Source organism: Strix aluco, chromosome 8 (genome assembly GCF_031877795.1).
Source record: "Strix aluco isolate bStrAlu1 chromosome 8, bStrAlu1.hap1, whole genome shotgun sequence".
Taxonomy (NCBI): Eukaryota; Metazoa; Chordata; class Aves; order Strigiformes; family Strigidae; genus Strix; species Strix aluco.
In genome coordinates, this window is record NC_133938.1 from 5,594,278 (window position 1) to 5,611,148 (window position 16,871).

The 16,871-nt window shown below is 47.4% G+C and overlaps 1 protein-coding gene across 1 annotated transcript in view; it reads left to right on the forward strand.

Moving 5' to 3' along the window:
* Nucleotides 1-252: 252 nt before the first annotated feature.
* Nucleotides 253-16,871, forward strand: part of PLPP3 (phospholipid phosphatase 3) — a 46,164-nt gene continuing 29,545 nt past the window's right edge. The window contains exon 1 of the mRNA XM_074831943.1: nucleotides 253-1,313. Within this exon, the coding sequence (XP_074688044.1) occupies nucleotides 1,175-1,313 (139 nt within the window). The 5' untranslated portion in view covers nucleotides 253-1,174. The remainder of the gene's footprint in view (nucleotides 1,314-16,871) is intronic.

Below are 16,871 nucleotides of genomic sequence, written 5' to 3' on the forward strand. Positions count from 1 at the left end.
GTTGGGTGGTGGTGCCTGTGGCAAACCCCCCCCCCCATCAGCCCTGAGCAGGCAGGGCAGGATCAGGCCCCACCACGGTAGCCCCATGGGGGTCTGCCAGGCATCAGGGTCTGTGGGTACCACACACCCCGCACCCCCTCGAAAGGGTCCGTCTCAGCACATGGAACAGAGCTGGAGGGCGGGAAGAAAAAACAGGAGAAAAATGTTTAAAGTTATTTGTTCCTAGTTTTCTCCCTTTCACACCGTTACCACCTTTTCGGGAGTCCTCCAGCCTTGGATCGGCTGGTTGTTTTCCTTCCCCCCCTCCCTCTCCCGTTGCACTTCTCTCTGGTTTGTGAACGCTAGAGGCTCCCTCCTTCTGGCCTGTGAAAAAACTTTAGTTCCTGACTATTTTTTTTTTTTAACTTCCCTCAGGAAAAAAATGTGGAGTTAATTATCTATGTAAAATGTCAGATGCAGGAAAGGGGCTGTGCTTACTTGGATATCCCATCCGAGGCGAAGTGACTGATTTTTTTTCCCCCTTTTTTTTTTTCTTCTTTTTTTTTTTTTTTTTTTTTTTTTTTCCTAAGGGGTGGAAAGGACCTCGCGAAATAAAAGTGCAGAAACAAGCCGGTGGCTCCCAGAGCGGCCGGGGCGGGCGCGGCGGGAGCCCCCAACGCAGCGCAGCGCGGAGCAGAGCGCGGAGCAGAACCGCGGACCCACCTGCCCCCGGGAGTCAGCATCGCCCGGCTCCTCGCTCCGCACCTTTTACCTTTCCCCCCGCCGTACTGAGACATTGATACATAGATAGATAGATAGATTTTTCTCCCTCCCCTCGGCTTTTCCTCCAGGACTTTTCCACCGCCTTGGGACACCCGCAAACTTCTCCCTCGCTTCCCCCTTCCCTCCCGCCCCTCCTTTGCTGGTGGTTTTGTGCTTGTTTTGTTTTTGCTTTTTTTTTTTTTTAAATTTTTTTTTTTTTTTTAAATTTTTGGAAGACCCGCCTGCGTTTCGCCTCCCGTGCCCCCCCGGAGAGGCCGGGAGCGGCTCCGGCAGCGCGGGCAGCACCTCCCCGCCGCACCGCGTGTGAGCCCGGCGGCCCGGCTCGGCTCGGCGCGGCCCGGCTCGGCTCGGCGCGGCCCGGCCCGGCTCGGCTCGGCACGGCACGGCACGGCTCGGGCGCTCGCCCCCGATAATGCAGAGCTACAAGTACGATAAGGCGATCCCGCCGGAGAGCAAGAATGGGGGCAGCCCGGCGCTGAACAACAACCCGGCCAAGAGCAGCAGCAAGAAAGCCCTGCTCATCTGCCTCGACTTCCTCTGCCTCGTCATGGGTGAGCAGCCGCGGGGCTTCTGCGGGGCTCCGCGACCCTCCGCTCCTCTCCCCCCACAGCCCCCCACCCCCTGGACTCCCCCTCCGGGAAGGTTTCGCGGCGGGAGGGCGGGCAGAGCTTCCCAAACAAAAGCGGGGCGCGGAGCGGGGCCGCCGGCCGAGGCGAGCCGGGGAGCGGGCAGCGCCGGGCCGGGCAGCGCGTCCCGCCGGCGGGGGGCAGCCGGCTGTCCGCGGGGAGAGGTGGGCACAGCACACCTACCCCCCCGATTTACTGGTTTTTACTATTATTTTAGTTATTTATCGCTTCCTCCCGCTGCCGTGTCCTGACCCGGGGAGGGGGGGGGGGGGGGGGGCAGCCCGGCAGCCGTACGCAGGGGACACTGTGGGCTCGGGGGGGGCCCCCTGGGCCGTCCCCGCACCCCCCGGCCAGCGGCCCCTCGGTAGGCGCCGGGGCCAGCTCCAGGTGGAGGTAGTGCTCTACCGCTGCAGCGAGCCGCCCCGCTTGGGGTTGCTTTTATATTTTTGTTAATAACGAGGAAAGAAAAAAAGCAACTCTTGCCACTCTGGTTACTTTGTGTTGCTCGGAGGTCGGTTGTACCCGTGGTTCTGTCTTTCTTCCCTCTCCCCTTCCTGCACCCAGCGCAGGCATCTCGCTAAACTCATTTCTTTTTTAAAAGAGTGCTTTGAAGTGCTCTCAGGCATCTCGTAGTCCCTGGCAGAGGCCTTACTTTGCTAGCCTGCTTGGCTTTTGGAAATGGTATGGCATGTAAGGAAACTGTCAACAGTCTGTCTCAAAAAGATTTTGCATGCCAAAACATCAACCGTTCAATTGTGGCTACAATGCTGAATATTTAATTGACAGACACAGGCAGGGGAAATCAACTGGCTTCCAACAAAGAGATTAATAACACAACAGCACGTGAGTTTAATACTCCAGACACCACAGTCTTTAAAACAATTGTTTCTGCTTAGAGCCCATTTTTTAAAGACTGTCAGTTTGATTTAATTTTTATGTAGTTTATTGATCATCTGGTGTATATTACGAGGCACTAATACATTAAGAAGAGAGGCATGGTTTTCTCTTTATATTCCCACAAGAATAGAGGCTAGTGCAGAAAGCTTCATCTTCTTGTATCTGGAAAAAATAAAAATACTTGATATCCCATAAATGAAACTAATTTAAGTAGAAACATAACTAGCTTGACTTACCTCACTTATTTAAACAGAAGGTTGGATTCCTAATAAAACAACTTCTAGGAGTCAGAACTTTTAAACTTTTATTTACGCAAGTTTTCTTAACTTCAGGCGTTCCTGGCATGAGTAAGTGCTGTTTGAATGGGTAAAGGGTTTCTCTTCCCCTTCTCTAGGCTAAGGGTCCTAAATGAAAAAGCAGTTACTTGACATGTGTTATTCTACTTGTGATAGTTTGAGTAAACAGAGCTTATCAAGCATCACTGAAAAGTATTGTTAGCGGGGAATAATGTGATACAGCAAAAACTCTGATTGTTGCTTTGTTTCACATTTTACTACAGGTGGAAATCAGAAAGTAAACACCAGAGCTGGTTGGGTTTGTTTTGTTGGTTGTTTTTTTTTGTTGTTGTTTTTTTTTTTTTTTAGCGGGAGGAGCATTTAAAAGTAAGAGCATAAATTCAACAGCTGAAGCAAAGTTTAGATCTGGCTGATCACTGGCAGGTGAAGAGCACGGGTGGGACGTGGTAAGGGAGGTGATTATATGATGGATAGTCAGTGATGTGTGTTTGGGGATGGGCTTTTCAAATACACCCAGACCAGTAGTATCGGACCTGCTGGTGGATGACTGGGCGTGAGTTGCCGTGAAAGCCAGCTGTCCCACTTGCAGGAGCCATGGCTTGCTCTTCTCTCTGCCTTTTGCTAGGGAAGATTTAAGAGCTTATAGTTTCCAAGCTCTCGATTCCCAGCTTTTTCCTTCCTGAGCTTGTTTAAAAAAACCCCAAAAAACCAAACACCAAAACACAAAACCACTTTGAAGGTGAAAGAAAGGTTCTCTAGTTGAAGCCTGTAAGAGAAATTCAGACAGATACAAGTTGATGGGTATTTATATGTTTGGTAAAAAAACCTGAGACCTGTGTAAGATAATGAGAAGCAGAATTGGGTGAAATGACTTATTTTAAGGTGGAGGTACTCGGTAGAGGTCATCTGCTGGTGCATGTAGGCACATGGCCAATGGCCTCCAGTGCAGTTAAACTGAGTTACGCCTCTTGAGTGGCTGCCCAAGACATTTAGAGTAGCAGGGAAACAGAAGGCTTTTTCTCATTTGAAGACCACTTTAGGAAATATTAAAACTGGCCATTTGATTTGCAGAGGTCTGTGACACTGCATTGGCTTCTACTGCAGGTATTGCTGTAATTCTGACCTGAATCGGTTTTCTATGGGGGGAAAATGAAAAGAATAAACTATGGCTAAAATGTTTTTCAGAAATGACATACATCAGCTCTCTGTGAGGTGGTAGATGTGTACAAACCATTCTTTGTTTACATACAAATTTAAACAAATTACCCAGAAGACAATTATCATAAGCATCTAAGAAAGTCAGAATAAGTAAAGCAGAGCTATCAGGAGCTTCCTTCAACTTTAATTTGGCGCAAGTCATTAGAAAGATCCACTTTTGTCTTTCATCGTTAAGTACAATAGTTATCTTGATAGTAGATGCATAAGGGGAAGATTTGTATCTTTGTTCCTTGGGGATCACGAGGAGCAAAGAAGTGTGTTGCTGGTGAAGTAGGTTGGATGAAGATCTGCTGAACCAGACACCCCATTTCTCCTGCATTTGGATTGGCAGGGAGCTGAGTATTTTGGAATACCCCACTCCTCTAATGAGTGCACATGGCACTGACAAATCCTTGATTTCTTGCATGAACAAGAGGCTTCATCACTGACACAGTGACCTTCCCAGAAATTTCATGTCAGTGCTTAACTCGGTAAAAGAGGCAGAAAAGAACTGAGTGTGCATTTATTAAAGCAGGTCATCCGAGAGGGGAAAATAACTTTCTCCATCTGCTTCCTCCTCTCGGGATGGCTCTGTTTAGAGAATTAGAAGATGCTTCCTGAAATTGTTAGGCCTATGGGAGAGCTTGATGGTGTGGAAGAGTCCCTGCTGCCCTGTCCCTGTCTTGCTGGTCACCATGACACATCTGGAAATGTGACTGAGGAGCTCAGCCCAGGGGGGAGGCCTGAAGTTGCCCCCACTGAGCTCGTCAGTGTCTTCACATAGAGCTGTAGGTAACTCTGAGCAACAAAATAAGAGGTGTAATGGGAGGACCTCACTCCATATTCATCCGATCATCCTCAGCCCAATTGCAGCCCCATCCCTTTGCTAGGAGTTTCTTGCACCTCCTGCCTGGAGCATAGATTTGTTACTGGAGGCACTGGTGTGACCCTGGCTGGGGCAGGTCCCACAGGGCATCCTTCCCTGATGCCGTGGGGTTTTGCTGCCCGGTTGTAGCACTGCACGGAGCTGCTGCAACCAGCCACCGCCTTTCTGCAGGAGACAGGGGCCAGGTGGGGAAACCTTCCTGCCCTGACCCTTGAGGTGGGATGTTTTGGAGCCTGGCTCCACAGATGGAGCATCTAGGGTTAAATTTATTCCTCTCAGACCTGCTTTTTTGCCCTTGGCAGGGACTCCCCACGTTCAGCAAACTGAGCAGCCACCTGTGCTTTGGTGACGGGTGTTAAGTCGAGTGTTTAATCTCGGAAGAGGGGAAGGCTGTGTCAGCAAGGCCGATGGGGCAGATGAGGGTCTTCGGTAGCTTGTATTTGTGCAGCTTGAGCAGGTAGAACAGCTTCCAAAAAGTCCTGCTTGTGTTATAAAATAGAGGGATTTCATCTGGCATACCTGTTTCCTAGGCTTGTGGAAATTGGGTTTATGGGAGCATATGTTTCAGGCTGGTGAGATGTAAACTGCCCATAATTTACTGCCCTGCTTATTTTCTGTCTCTAATTTAATTTTCTCTCTTCTGTCAATCCCAGTTAATCTGTACAACACAAGTTTTACTGCCTTTGGGAGGTTTTGAAGCAACAGATGTATAGGCCTCTTACGACCTTAATATCTCTTCGGCTTTCGCACAAATTTGGCATCCACTCTTCTGTAGCGAGCTTGATGCTAAAATGAACTTTGAAAGTAAATGTTTACACCAGCAGGACCTGAACATGTTTATGTAAGTGGGGATATAATCTTATAATTTGGGCTAACAGTTTAGATTACTCTTAACTTTCCTCTTCTCTGTAGAAAATTGTGTCATCGTCCAGCTTTCAGAAGCAAAAAGGGTTTGAGCTCTGCCAGGGGCCCTGTTGCTCCGCCACGAAAATCGGCACAAACAGGCCTAGGATTGTCATTTAAGTGTAAGGAGTGGGAGGAATTAAAGATGAGGGATGAGGTTAGAGTTATTTGGATGCTGTAAAGTTGAATTTGATGAGCTAAGCAACTTTACTTTGTTTGGGTTGTTGGGGGTTTTTTTATTTTTAAGACTACCCTGCTGTGCAGGGCTCACTTGTCGTGTAGGTAACATCTTTCTATACTCTCCTGAAGAAACTGCTGACCCAACCATTTCTTATTTTCGGCAAGGGACAACAAGATCCAACTGTACTAAACCAGACAGGCAGTCCCAATGCCTTGGCGTTGTCTTCTCCATGCTGTGTCTTCTCCATGTTGGGGAGGACTGAGTCCATACCACACGCGAGAAACTGCGTGGGTGGAGAGTCATCATCGTGTTTTGAGCATCCCTAGATGGGGTTTGGTCGTTAATGTTTATGTATCGCTTATTTTAATACCTGTAGGATCTCTTGGCGGCAGTGAGCTCCCTGTGAGACAGCAGGGTCTGTTTTGGGGGTGGCTGGTCTGGAAGTGCTTTGGGAAAGGCAGGTTTGCAGAGGTGGCATCTTGGCATGGGGTTGTGCGGTTGTACCCCACTGTAACTTGGGAGTAAAGGAGCTTTTTTGAGCCTTGAAAAGCTGCTTACTAAACCAACAGTCAGCATCTACGCATGTTACCCATCCTTAGTTTTGCTCCTCTCTTGAAAGACCAAAGGAGCCAAAGATGACTGGAAGAAAAGATGAGAGAAATATTTTGGAGGGTTTAAAATGCACCTTTTCTGTGTTGGCTTTATGAAAACTAAAAAAAAACTATCAAGAGAAGGTTATTAGTGACAATTATACTTGAGGTGTTAATTGCAGAACAAGGAAACGCTGTACCTATGGCAGACTGAGTCCTCGGGGTTATAAATCTGCTGGCTTTCCCGAGTCAGTGGAATTTGGCCAACCTGAAGATGTGTCTCCAGGAAAGCAGAATTACGTGCAACTGCTTCATGGCCAGAAGTGCTTTGAATCCTGTGTACCTGCTGCTGAGACAGGCAGGAGATGGGATCACAATTACAGTAGATGACACTTTTTTTTTTTTAATTGTCTGTTTGTAGTGAGCACAGAAAATAATATAAACATCACTCCCAGATCAAACAGATTATTTTTATACCCTTTAAATCTCAATTTAATATGCATGCCTTTCTTAGGCTGTTTTGGTCTGACTTTGTTTGTCTAGATACAGGCTGACGGTATATCCTCCAGATGCATGTGCCTCCGTATACCGCCCGAAGATGGTTTGCATACCACAGTTGGGGAACCCGCGCTGCACGGGCACAGTCTTGCAAAGCAGGGCTCCTCTTTAGTGCCTGCATCTGAGATAGGAAGGGTGCTTGCATGCCTCCATCTCTGTCTGAAATGACTTAAAAGAGGGGGAAAAAAAGCCCCAGCTCTGCTCCATAGCTTGCTCTGGCGGAGCAGACTCCATCCTCTCCGTTTCATTCATACAATGCTCCCGCTTCATCCATGGTAATCCAGAAGGGACCGTTGTGGTCGCCCAGTCTGCCTGCGCCTGGAACAAGGGCATGCCTGTTGAAGGCAGCGTGGGGAAAGGCAGCAGCCTTCCAACCCTCCTATCCCAGCATCCACACAGCCAATGCTGAGAATGACTGCTTCCCCCAGCCCCATGTAGCCCCGGGGGGCTGTGCCCTGAGGAGGGGGGCAGCAGGGAAAAGCCCTCCCTGGATGCGGCTTTCCCTCCTGCACATCAGGATGCCAGCTGGGCTTTTAGTATGAGGGCTGTCACTTTTATTTTTTTTTGCCTTTCTTTTTGTTCTGTCTTAGGGCTCTGGCTTCTGCAGTTGTGTTGGTTTTTTTGATAGGTCAGGTTTCATATTTAAAAAAAAAAAGGCTTGAAAATGAGAATCAGGTGAATGATAAAGCCTCAAAAAACAGGTGAATTAAAATAATCCAGCATTTATTTTGTAATTATAAAGTCTGAAGTCAGTCGTCTGAATATACTTCATGATTATTACTTTTTTTCATTGGCTGGTGTGGCAGGGCTGTGGGATGACTGGTACAGCAGAGGCTAAAGCAGCCCTCTGTGCTTCCCCCTTACCAACACGGTGCTGTACTGCTGCATGCGTGGGGGTCCTGCTTGCACCCAGCCTTCTGTCTGGCATTGCAGATACCTTGGCTGGGTGGGGGGCTCTCACCAAAGGTTGGGCAGAGGCTGCCCTGTCACATCTCATGGATCAGCCTGGGCCCCTTCTCAGAAGGGCATTTGTATCCCTTTCAAAGCCATCCTATCTATCCCCATTCTGCGCTCTCCTATGACATCTACCTTGGAGAAGCACTACCTGCTCCACAATTTTAGCAGGTGGAAAGCTCCTTGGTGCAGATCAGATGTCTCTGTATGGGGTTGTGTTAGAACAGCTGTTGGGAAGTTATGCTTGAGAATCCCTTCTTGCCTTTTAGCTGCACGCGATGGCTTAGTTGTAATGGTGGGATCATGATCAGCAGAAGCTGCTCCTCAAGTTAATCCCGAAGAGGCAGAACATCACCAAAAAAGAGAAATTTGAGGTGCCTTCATATAGCTCTTCACACAAACCATTGGAAAACTTGCCTTAAGCGTAAGTTTGTTACCAAGACAATGTATTAATGAGTTTGAAAATTAGGTTTGTCCTGACAGGTTTCTAAGTATCAGAAATTCCTATAAACTCTGTCCTTTCAAGTTGGTCACGTAAATGGGCTTGTTTTTCACATGCGTTGGATGTTTTGAAGACAGAGGGATGAAAACTGACTCTCCGCATCAAGTAAATGTTATAAGCGGAACATGTAATTTAACTCCAGAGCTTCTGATGCTCTGAAAATGCCTCTGCTCTTCATGCTGTGTGTTCATGTTCTAGTGTTGCCTGTAGCTCGCACCCATATATGAGCTTGTCTTATCTGAGCATATGGTGCTCTCAGTCAGGAGCTATAGGGCTAGACTGGTGCTGCCAACCAAAGCCCAAATGAAGCTGCAGTTGGTCTGACAATGCTGCTGACACTGAATCACTGGAGAGAGTTCATATTCCTCTAGTACTTTCCCATAATTTTTCATCCCTTGCTCAAAAAGACATGAAAGCTGCATTTACCATAGCACAGAAAAGCTTGGGAGATGCCTCCAGCCTTTCTGATAAAACATACCTGTGGGCTTAGCCTGTGGTGTCTGACAGACACAGCAAACTGAGGCTGGATTGGCATTGCTGGGCTAACCCAGACCTTCCCTGAACACTGAAGGTAGCTGTGGCATGGGGGTGTCCTTCACTGCTTTGGGAGTTTGCAGACAACAGGCTGTACCTCTTGGAGATGCTTCACCTTTGCTGGTTAGAGGAACTGAGAACAGCGTGGTTCTTCCTTCTATGCGTTTAAATAGAAAAAGTGAAAGTTACTGCTTAGTGGTTTTGGGCAGCCATCCCTCTTGAAACAAATGATGCTCTCTCTGAGAGCTTGCTTCTCCCTGCAGTGTCAGGGTTGCAGCCTGCTGCTGTGCAAAGGAAGTGACAAGCTGCATGGCATCCTGTAATTAGCTTTCACCTGGCTTTACTGATATTAGTGAGAATGACAGCCATTTTTGAAAGCTTTTACAGCAGTGCCCCTGTGTCTGATCATGCAAGTACTGGAGACAGGCACTGCACACAGATATTAATTGCATTTCTGTTAATTCAGCATGTGCTTATGCAAAGCTGAGACATCATCGCGTACCTCAAAATGTCCAGCCACTGCCAAATGGGGTCTAGTCTTCCTGTCTTGTTGGTGCTCAGCAAGTTATTTATGACCTCTGTTTTGGGGTGGTGTGATGGGCCTTTCTTTAAGCCTGGCTGCCAGACTCAGCTTGAGGCTGGCGGGATCAAGCAGCCAGCCCAGCCCTGGTTATCATTCCCACCGATGCTGACAGCGAGGTCTTTTCTCTGATCTTTGTAGAGCGCAGCAGCCGTGGCAACTGGTCCTGCACCCTAAGCATTTTGATGGCTTCCAAGGCTTTTCTGCAAAGCCCACCACTCTTTAAAGAGTTTGTTTCCAAAATGAGAGTCAAAAAATAGTGTGGCAAAATGCTAGTCCGGTCAGTGAATGCTGGGTGCATTCATGTTCTGAGTGATGCTCATGGAGTAATTTTGGATGGATGGTAAGCTGATGGCAGGCAGCAAAACTCCTTTGAAGTCAATAGCTGTGAATCAGTCTGGTGTTAGCAGGTTTCTGAAGCTCTTTGATCATCAATCAGATGGCCCTTGCTTTTTGGGGAGCTGCTTTTCCCTTCAGTTTTTGGGTTGCAGTCCAGCCAAAGCCCCAGAGGAGTCCTGTGCCAGCATTTGAGCCCTGCTGCCCATGGTCTTGCCCAGGCATGTCGTAGGGGAGGTTTGTGCCTCTGGGAATTCCTAATCTAAGGAGGCATGGAATGTGAAGGAGCATCACCTCCATGCGTGGGCAGGGAGCTGGAGCCTGGTGAGGGTGAGGGCACACTTTGAAGGCAATATTTCCAGTACAGATGCACCCAGGTGCCCAGTGGGGCTTTCAGAACTACTGAGGTACCTCTAATTCTGAACAATTTCAATGAAGCTGCAAACTTCAATGCTCCTGCCAGGCCATTGCCTGCCTCCCAAGGTATCTTTTGAACTCAGATCCTCAGCAAAGTGGAGAAAGTCCTTGGCTCCCAGCACTTGGGCTGAAGCATGTCCCTAGAACATGTGTGCACCTCTCCTGGAGCTTCCCACCTCAATTCCTGTGAAAGCTTCCCCGGGTGGCTGCATTTCCCTGCTTCGGTGTTTTGCAGAAAAGGGAAATGACCTTACATCACCCGTTGCAGTGGGAACTGGCTCATCTGTTCCCACAATAAGAGCCGAAGTTTTTCTGGTTAAGGATATGGGGGAAAGGTGCACTGAGACATCTGCCAGTTGATAATACATAAGACAAATGGCTAATTCTCAAAGGAAGGGCCTGGAGGGGGCTTTAGCCTACTCATACTTGCCAAGCTAAAAAAAAAAAAAAAAATTCCCTTTATTGCCTGACCACAAGAGGCTATGTTTTCAGCAGAGGCCTTGGGTTTTGGGGGGCTTTTTTTATTTTCTTATTTATTCTTTTCAAAGTTTGCAGCATCAGTGACTATCTCATCAAATAATTCCACATTTTTTTCCCCATAATCCGGGATGGATACTTTTTCATCTAGTGCTCCTCGTTTCTTGACCATCCCTGCAGCTTTAGCATGCAGCTGTCATTCTGCTGCAGCTCCCACAGAGCGGCTGAAAACCAAGGTAACAGCAACATTTTGAGTGAAGGGGATGAAATGTGGAATAGGTTCAGCGTATTTCTTTGTCATTGTTGGAGTCCTATTCAGTCTGGAGCTGAATAGGAGGCTGATTAGCATGTGGAAGCATTTCTAAAGCATTGGGCTGTGAGGGTTGGGTGGGTTTTTGGTTTTTTTTTTTCCTTAAAGGAGAAGTTTTGTGTCATTTATTTTTCTGACTGAGCTGGTACGAATCTTTGTCAAATGCAAAACCCTTGGAAAAGTCAAATAGCAATTTAGAGAAAACCTATTTTGATAAATCACCGCGTGCATAGGCACAAAGAATTTTTTCCAGTGCCTAAAGCTCTATGAGCTACTGCAGGGTCTAGGGATGCAGTGTGTTTGCAACAGCCAGACAAGTGGGATAAAGTTTGGGATGCATCTGGATTGTGAATATAACCACAGGGACTTTGCTTTTGCTTTCACTGAAGTTGTCTGCAACAGTGGGTATTGCTTTACGAATGCAGGATTGGGTCCACAGTCTGAAAATCCACCTGCTTAAATGCTCAGCATTTTGCTTTCACAGAGAAAGATATAACGCTGAGGTCGATTAAAAAGCTAACTGCAAGTGAAAAACAACTTTTCCCCGATGAAATTGCTTCAAGTCCTGGGCCTGAGGCTGGTTTTGGAGAAGAGGGTTGATTTTTCCCTTCGGTGTCGGGGCGAGGTGTGGGGCTGATGTTCCCATTACAGTCTCATGTCGCAAGATCTGCTGCGTTTCACTCTGAGCGGTAACTCAAATTATTCCTTGGTACTATTTGTGGGTCTTGGGTGGGTTTGTGCTACATCAGAGGTCCTGGCATGGGAGGACTGTAGGTCCTGCCCTCTGTGGGATTTTGGGGTGCTTGCAAAGCCCAAGGGAGACAGGGGACCCCGTTGCACTTCAGGGCCTGTACGGATGTGGCACACTTGTGCCCCTGAGCTTGCAGACAGTGGGCAGTGCAGGAAGATGCATTTAGTTTCTGGGCGCAATGAGTGATGGACTTGAGGTTGCATGGAAAGCCTATGACAGCAGTTGGGAGTCAAACCCTCTTGGTGATGCATCTATGGACCAGACAGCGTGCCTGGGTTTCTCCAATGCCTTGTCTAGTTTTCTTTCAGTTATTCCAGTTTGAGAGAATAAAAAGTGCCTTGCCAGCTCACCGGTGTGCCTTAATGTAGGTTATTGAGGGTTGATTAAAGCTATTGTTTAATTAAGGAGAACTTAGCTCCTCTGTTTGCAATTTATGATTAAAGGATCGTTTGAAGTAATTCTGCAAATTTTTTCCCCCCCCCTCTCTCCTTTAACGTGAATAAAGTTCCTAGCACTGTACGTGCCCCAGCACCAAGGTTTTGAATGCTATTACAGGACCGCAAACCTGCTGGCGAATCTGGCCGCTGCCAAAGGCATCTGAACATTAAAAAGCCTTGCAGAGGGGTGGGAGGGAGTTCAATCTCAGGATACGCTGATTTGGAAGGGGAATCCAAACAAAGAGGCTTTTCAGCAGAGGCTGAGGCTTGGCTTCTCTCAAGGGCAGTTTGGGCTTGGGGAAGCATCCGGGAGGCGGCGAGTGGAGCAGGAGTACATGAGCTGGATGCCGCGTGGTGTAGGGTTTCCCAGCACAGCGCGGTTTTGTGTTACAGGCTGGGGAACTGGCTGTAAGGGCTCCTCTCTTTTCTTTTTTTCTTTTTTTTTTCCTCCTTTTATTTCTGTTGGAAACAAAGGGGAGGTTTAGGCTTTTTTTTTTTTAATAAAGGAAAAATAAAGGTTCCCATCCCCTGCAGGTTTGGCGATGCCTCTCACTGTTGATGCTGGAGGGGGACCCATTGGTGTCTCCGACCTGGAGAAACCCTTTGCTGGGTCCCACGCTGGCCTTGCAGGGACTTTTTATTTTGCTCAGAAAGCACAGCCCTCTCACAGGCTCACCAAGGGCACCGTGGCAGGAGCCTGTGTTGCTGAGGGGACAAAGCACCTCATAAAGAAGGGTCTGGCTCAGATAAGAAGAAGTGAAATGAGTTGGCTGCTGGGGCATCTTCTTCACAGCAGGAGGGATGCAAAGCGGGGTGTATGTCCACTGGGCTCCTGTTCCCATGGCAGCCCTGTCCATCATGATGGCACCTCCGAGTTCCACCACAGTCTCGAGAAATGCCAGGAAGAGCTGAGCAGGGAGGAGGTGCTACCAACCATCCCAACCAACCAGTTGGGTTTTTTTATAGGCACCAGATGGTTTTAATAGAGGAAAGCTGAACTTATTATGACCCTTCCCCACAGACGTTGTTTGTTGTTTTGTAATTGTGGCCAGGACAAAACCATGTCCCAGAACCTGAAGTGAATGTGAGAGCTGGTTGCCTAGTGCCGCCTTCTCCCACTCCACCATGAGCACCCACCCTGGCCCTGCTGCCCCCACACTCCTCTGCCTACTACCATGCCTCCAAATTATCTTGGGGAAGCTGCTGGGCATGAGACTTGAGGCTTTCTACCGATCCCTGGTTAAAGAGATTAGCAAGAGTACAAATTGGAGAAAACTGTAACATCTAAAAGCAAAGCACAAGGAAGCAATAAAATGTCAGGCTGTGTTTTCCCTTCTAGTTGATTAAAATTTCTCCTGATAAGCAAGAAAGCTTTCATGGGTGGACAAGACCTGTATCATGTCAAATGCAGTGAAAGGTTTATTAGAAGGGTAAAGTGGTATGAGCACTGCGTTGTGCTCACAGCCCTTTTGGCATTGAGTTATCCTGCAGGGCTGAATGCATTTTGCGATGATATGGGAGCAAGAAGTGTGATGGAGAAACTACTTCTCCTGTAAAAGAGGAAAATGTATGGAAATGGGAGTGTCTAGAGGGTGGAGTGGAAGACATGGGTGTCTGCATGCTGAACAACTGTCAAGAAAATTAAGAGAGAAACTGTCTGTTAGGGAAAGCTGTATGACAAAGGTAAAGGAAGAAGGGCAAAAGCTATCAAATTACTGCTAATGAGGGTCTCTGGGTGTTATAGTATATCCATAATTCTTCCAAAGCCATGATTTTTGAATGCATAATTGTCCTGTGGCTGGTACCTTTGGGAGCAGTGTTACATCAAGGCTGACCACTTCTGCAAATTCCCTCTTGTGGCTCCTGTATCCAGTCTTGTTTCTGCCCGCGAGCATCAAGCCTCCAGTAAAGCTGAAATCATACCCATCTCATGTGCCACTTGTTTCATGGTGGCTCTGGGGACAGGAGGCCACCGAGGTGCTGCAGACTGTGGGGAGGAGTTCAGTGGACTCACTTTGGCTTTTGCAAAGTAGAAAGTAAAACAAAAGAAGGAAACGATGACTAAGTCTCCTGATCTCCATGGGAAAACCAACAGTGGTGGCAAACCAGTGTGCTTGGAGATCTGCTCCAAGTCAGTGCCAAGATGCTCCACTGGGCCCATGGTTTCCCTGTAGCTTCAGAAATCTGTTTGGGGATCAAACACAAGACAAGAATGAAAAAGCAGGAAAACAAGAGGCTCGTTTCCGTGCTGTTGTGTTTGACTTCCCAAGGTTTTAATTGCCAAGGGCTGCATTGGGAGCCAGCTGGCTGCAAAGGGATGCAGATCTCAAGTAAGAAAAGAAGGGCACTTTTTTTTGTTGTTGTTTTTGGTCTAAAGATCTAATAACTGTTATAGTTTCCTGCAGGAGATGCAGCTTTGTATACATTTACCCCCGCAAAGGTGAATTATAATTTTTAGGTACCTGCTTCCTCAGCTTCTCCAGATGCTGTTAAATCTCCTGCTTTATTGTTTTACTGCCTGTAGGAATAAGGGTAGAAGCAGCAGGAACAGCAAGTATGGAATTGAAATTGTACCTCAACTTTAGAGTTTTTCTTCTTGGAGCAGAAAAGTATGCTTTATATGAAGGGAAAATACAGTAGGTGGTTCAACTTGCAAGCCCTTGGCCCATGCACCAAGGGATTCATGTGTCCCTGCAGATGCTGGTGCACAGTGACAGCAGAATCAGGCCCACCAGTGTGTGGCCTAGGGAACAGGCTGGACAATCCCAATTTTGCTGCCAAAACCTCACTTGTACAATAACTTAAAAAGAGGGAAAAAAGGCCAGTTTAAAAAAAAATAATAATAAAGCATGGGATATTTGGCACACCAGTTGTATAAATCTCGACATTAGCTACCTGTGAATCATCCAATAGCACGTTAATTAGTACCCCTCGGTAGATGAGGATTTGGCATCAGGTCTGCATGTAATTACAAGCCACACACAGAAGGACACAGGCAGCTAATGAACTCCTGCCAAACTCCAGCTCCGCTTCTGTGGCTTTTGAAGTTCGCTGGTCTTTCAGCATTTTGTATAGTAAGCACTGAAAGGCATCAAATCACTCCTTTGACAGCGTTTAGAAAGGGTTGGTTTGTTGAATAACCGAGTCCCTCCAAACTCCCATCTGAGAACTAGAGCATCTATAGGCGCCTTTCTCAACAGAACAGTAAATAGGCTGGAAATAGAGGACACCCCCTACGAGCTGCCGAGCTCCTGCCTCGCTGACAGGAGCCAGCGGGCTCCGGTTGCCACGGTGGGCTGCAAGAAAAGAAACTATTTCCATTTAAAAATCCTTCAAAACAACCCCACCGATGGTATGGGCTTTTTCCCAAGCCTCAAAGTGTTTAAAACGGAGGCTGTGCGAAGTGGGTTGCAGCATGTTGCACGTGTCTGTGGTTGCATCGGTGTGTTACGAGGGAGGTAGTAAAAGGTTTTTTGGAGTGTTTCTGCCCCGTTGGGAGGGCAGGTTTTCATGATGCTGGATTTGGAAGGTTGTGGCGCTTTTTTGCGGATGCTTTGTTGCTGGGATCGGATTTGAGTCTGAGCCCTTCACCTCCTCTTTTCATGTCTGAGGTGACAAAGGGAGTTGTTGAGATAAAAACAATTTCCATGAAAACCTGCGATTTTCAGACAAACATACCAGGCGAGTTTCATGGCAGTACCATGGTGAAGAGGAATAATGCAACTTGGCATGAAGCCCTTCTAGGAGAAAAAAAAAAAACCCAAACCAAAAAAACCAAACAAAAACAAAAAAAAAGGGGGGGAAAACAGAAGAGCCTTTGTCAAAATTAACTGCAATAAAGAAAAAGGGACTGCTATTCCCTTGGGCTTCTTTAACCTTTTTTTCCCAATTTATTCACATGTTTCTTGACAGCAGGGCACAGCATTGTTACAGGGGGGCTGGAAAGGGAAAATGGGAGTTATCCATTTTTGGTTTTAAAAAGCACGGTGCATGTTGTGTCCCTTGAGTCAGTGTGAATAGAGACTTGGCCATTGCCTGTACTGTTTGGATGCGGCTTGATTTATACTGTCCCCTAAGGAAACAGGGCTATGAAATGTCACCTGGCTGCAAACACAGCCATGGCGGGGAGGTTTGGGCTGTGCGTGGGAAAGGGGCTCTTGTGACGCTGGGTGTGACAAGGTGGACGTGCCCACCGTGGCTGGCCTTTGTGCCAGTGCTTGCAGAAGAGAGTGGTGAAATTTTAGGTGTTGCCATGACACTGCTACATCATCTGGATTTGCAGAATATGCAGTTTCTTAGCGGGATAAAAGGCACCCAGAAGTGCACCCAGGTGGTGTCCAGCACAGAACTGGGCTGTCCCCAAAAATCTCCGTTTAGGTGGACACCTCTGTCACTGCAGGTGATGCTTGCCACCAAAGTATCCTATTCTCAGCTACTTTCCACCAAAGTAACTCAAACTTGTACAGAAAGTGCAATGGCAGCATGGCCAAGGCAGCAGCTGTCACACATCTGCCCACCCCATAATACAAAGCTCTTTTAATTAGGAGCATGGGTTTTTTTTTTTTTAATATTACCTGGGTACCAGTGCAATCTCAGTTATATCATGTATTGTTATACATTAGGGTTCTATGCTATGTAGTAACTGCTATGTGGTAACTGCAGTCAAAATACAGAGGA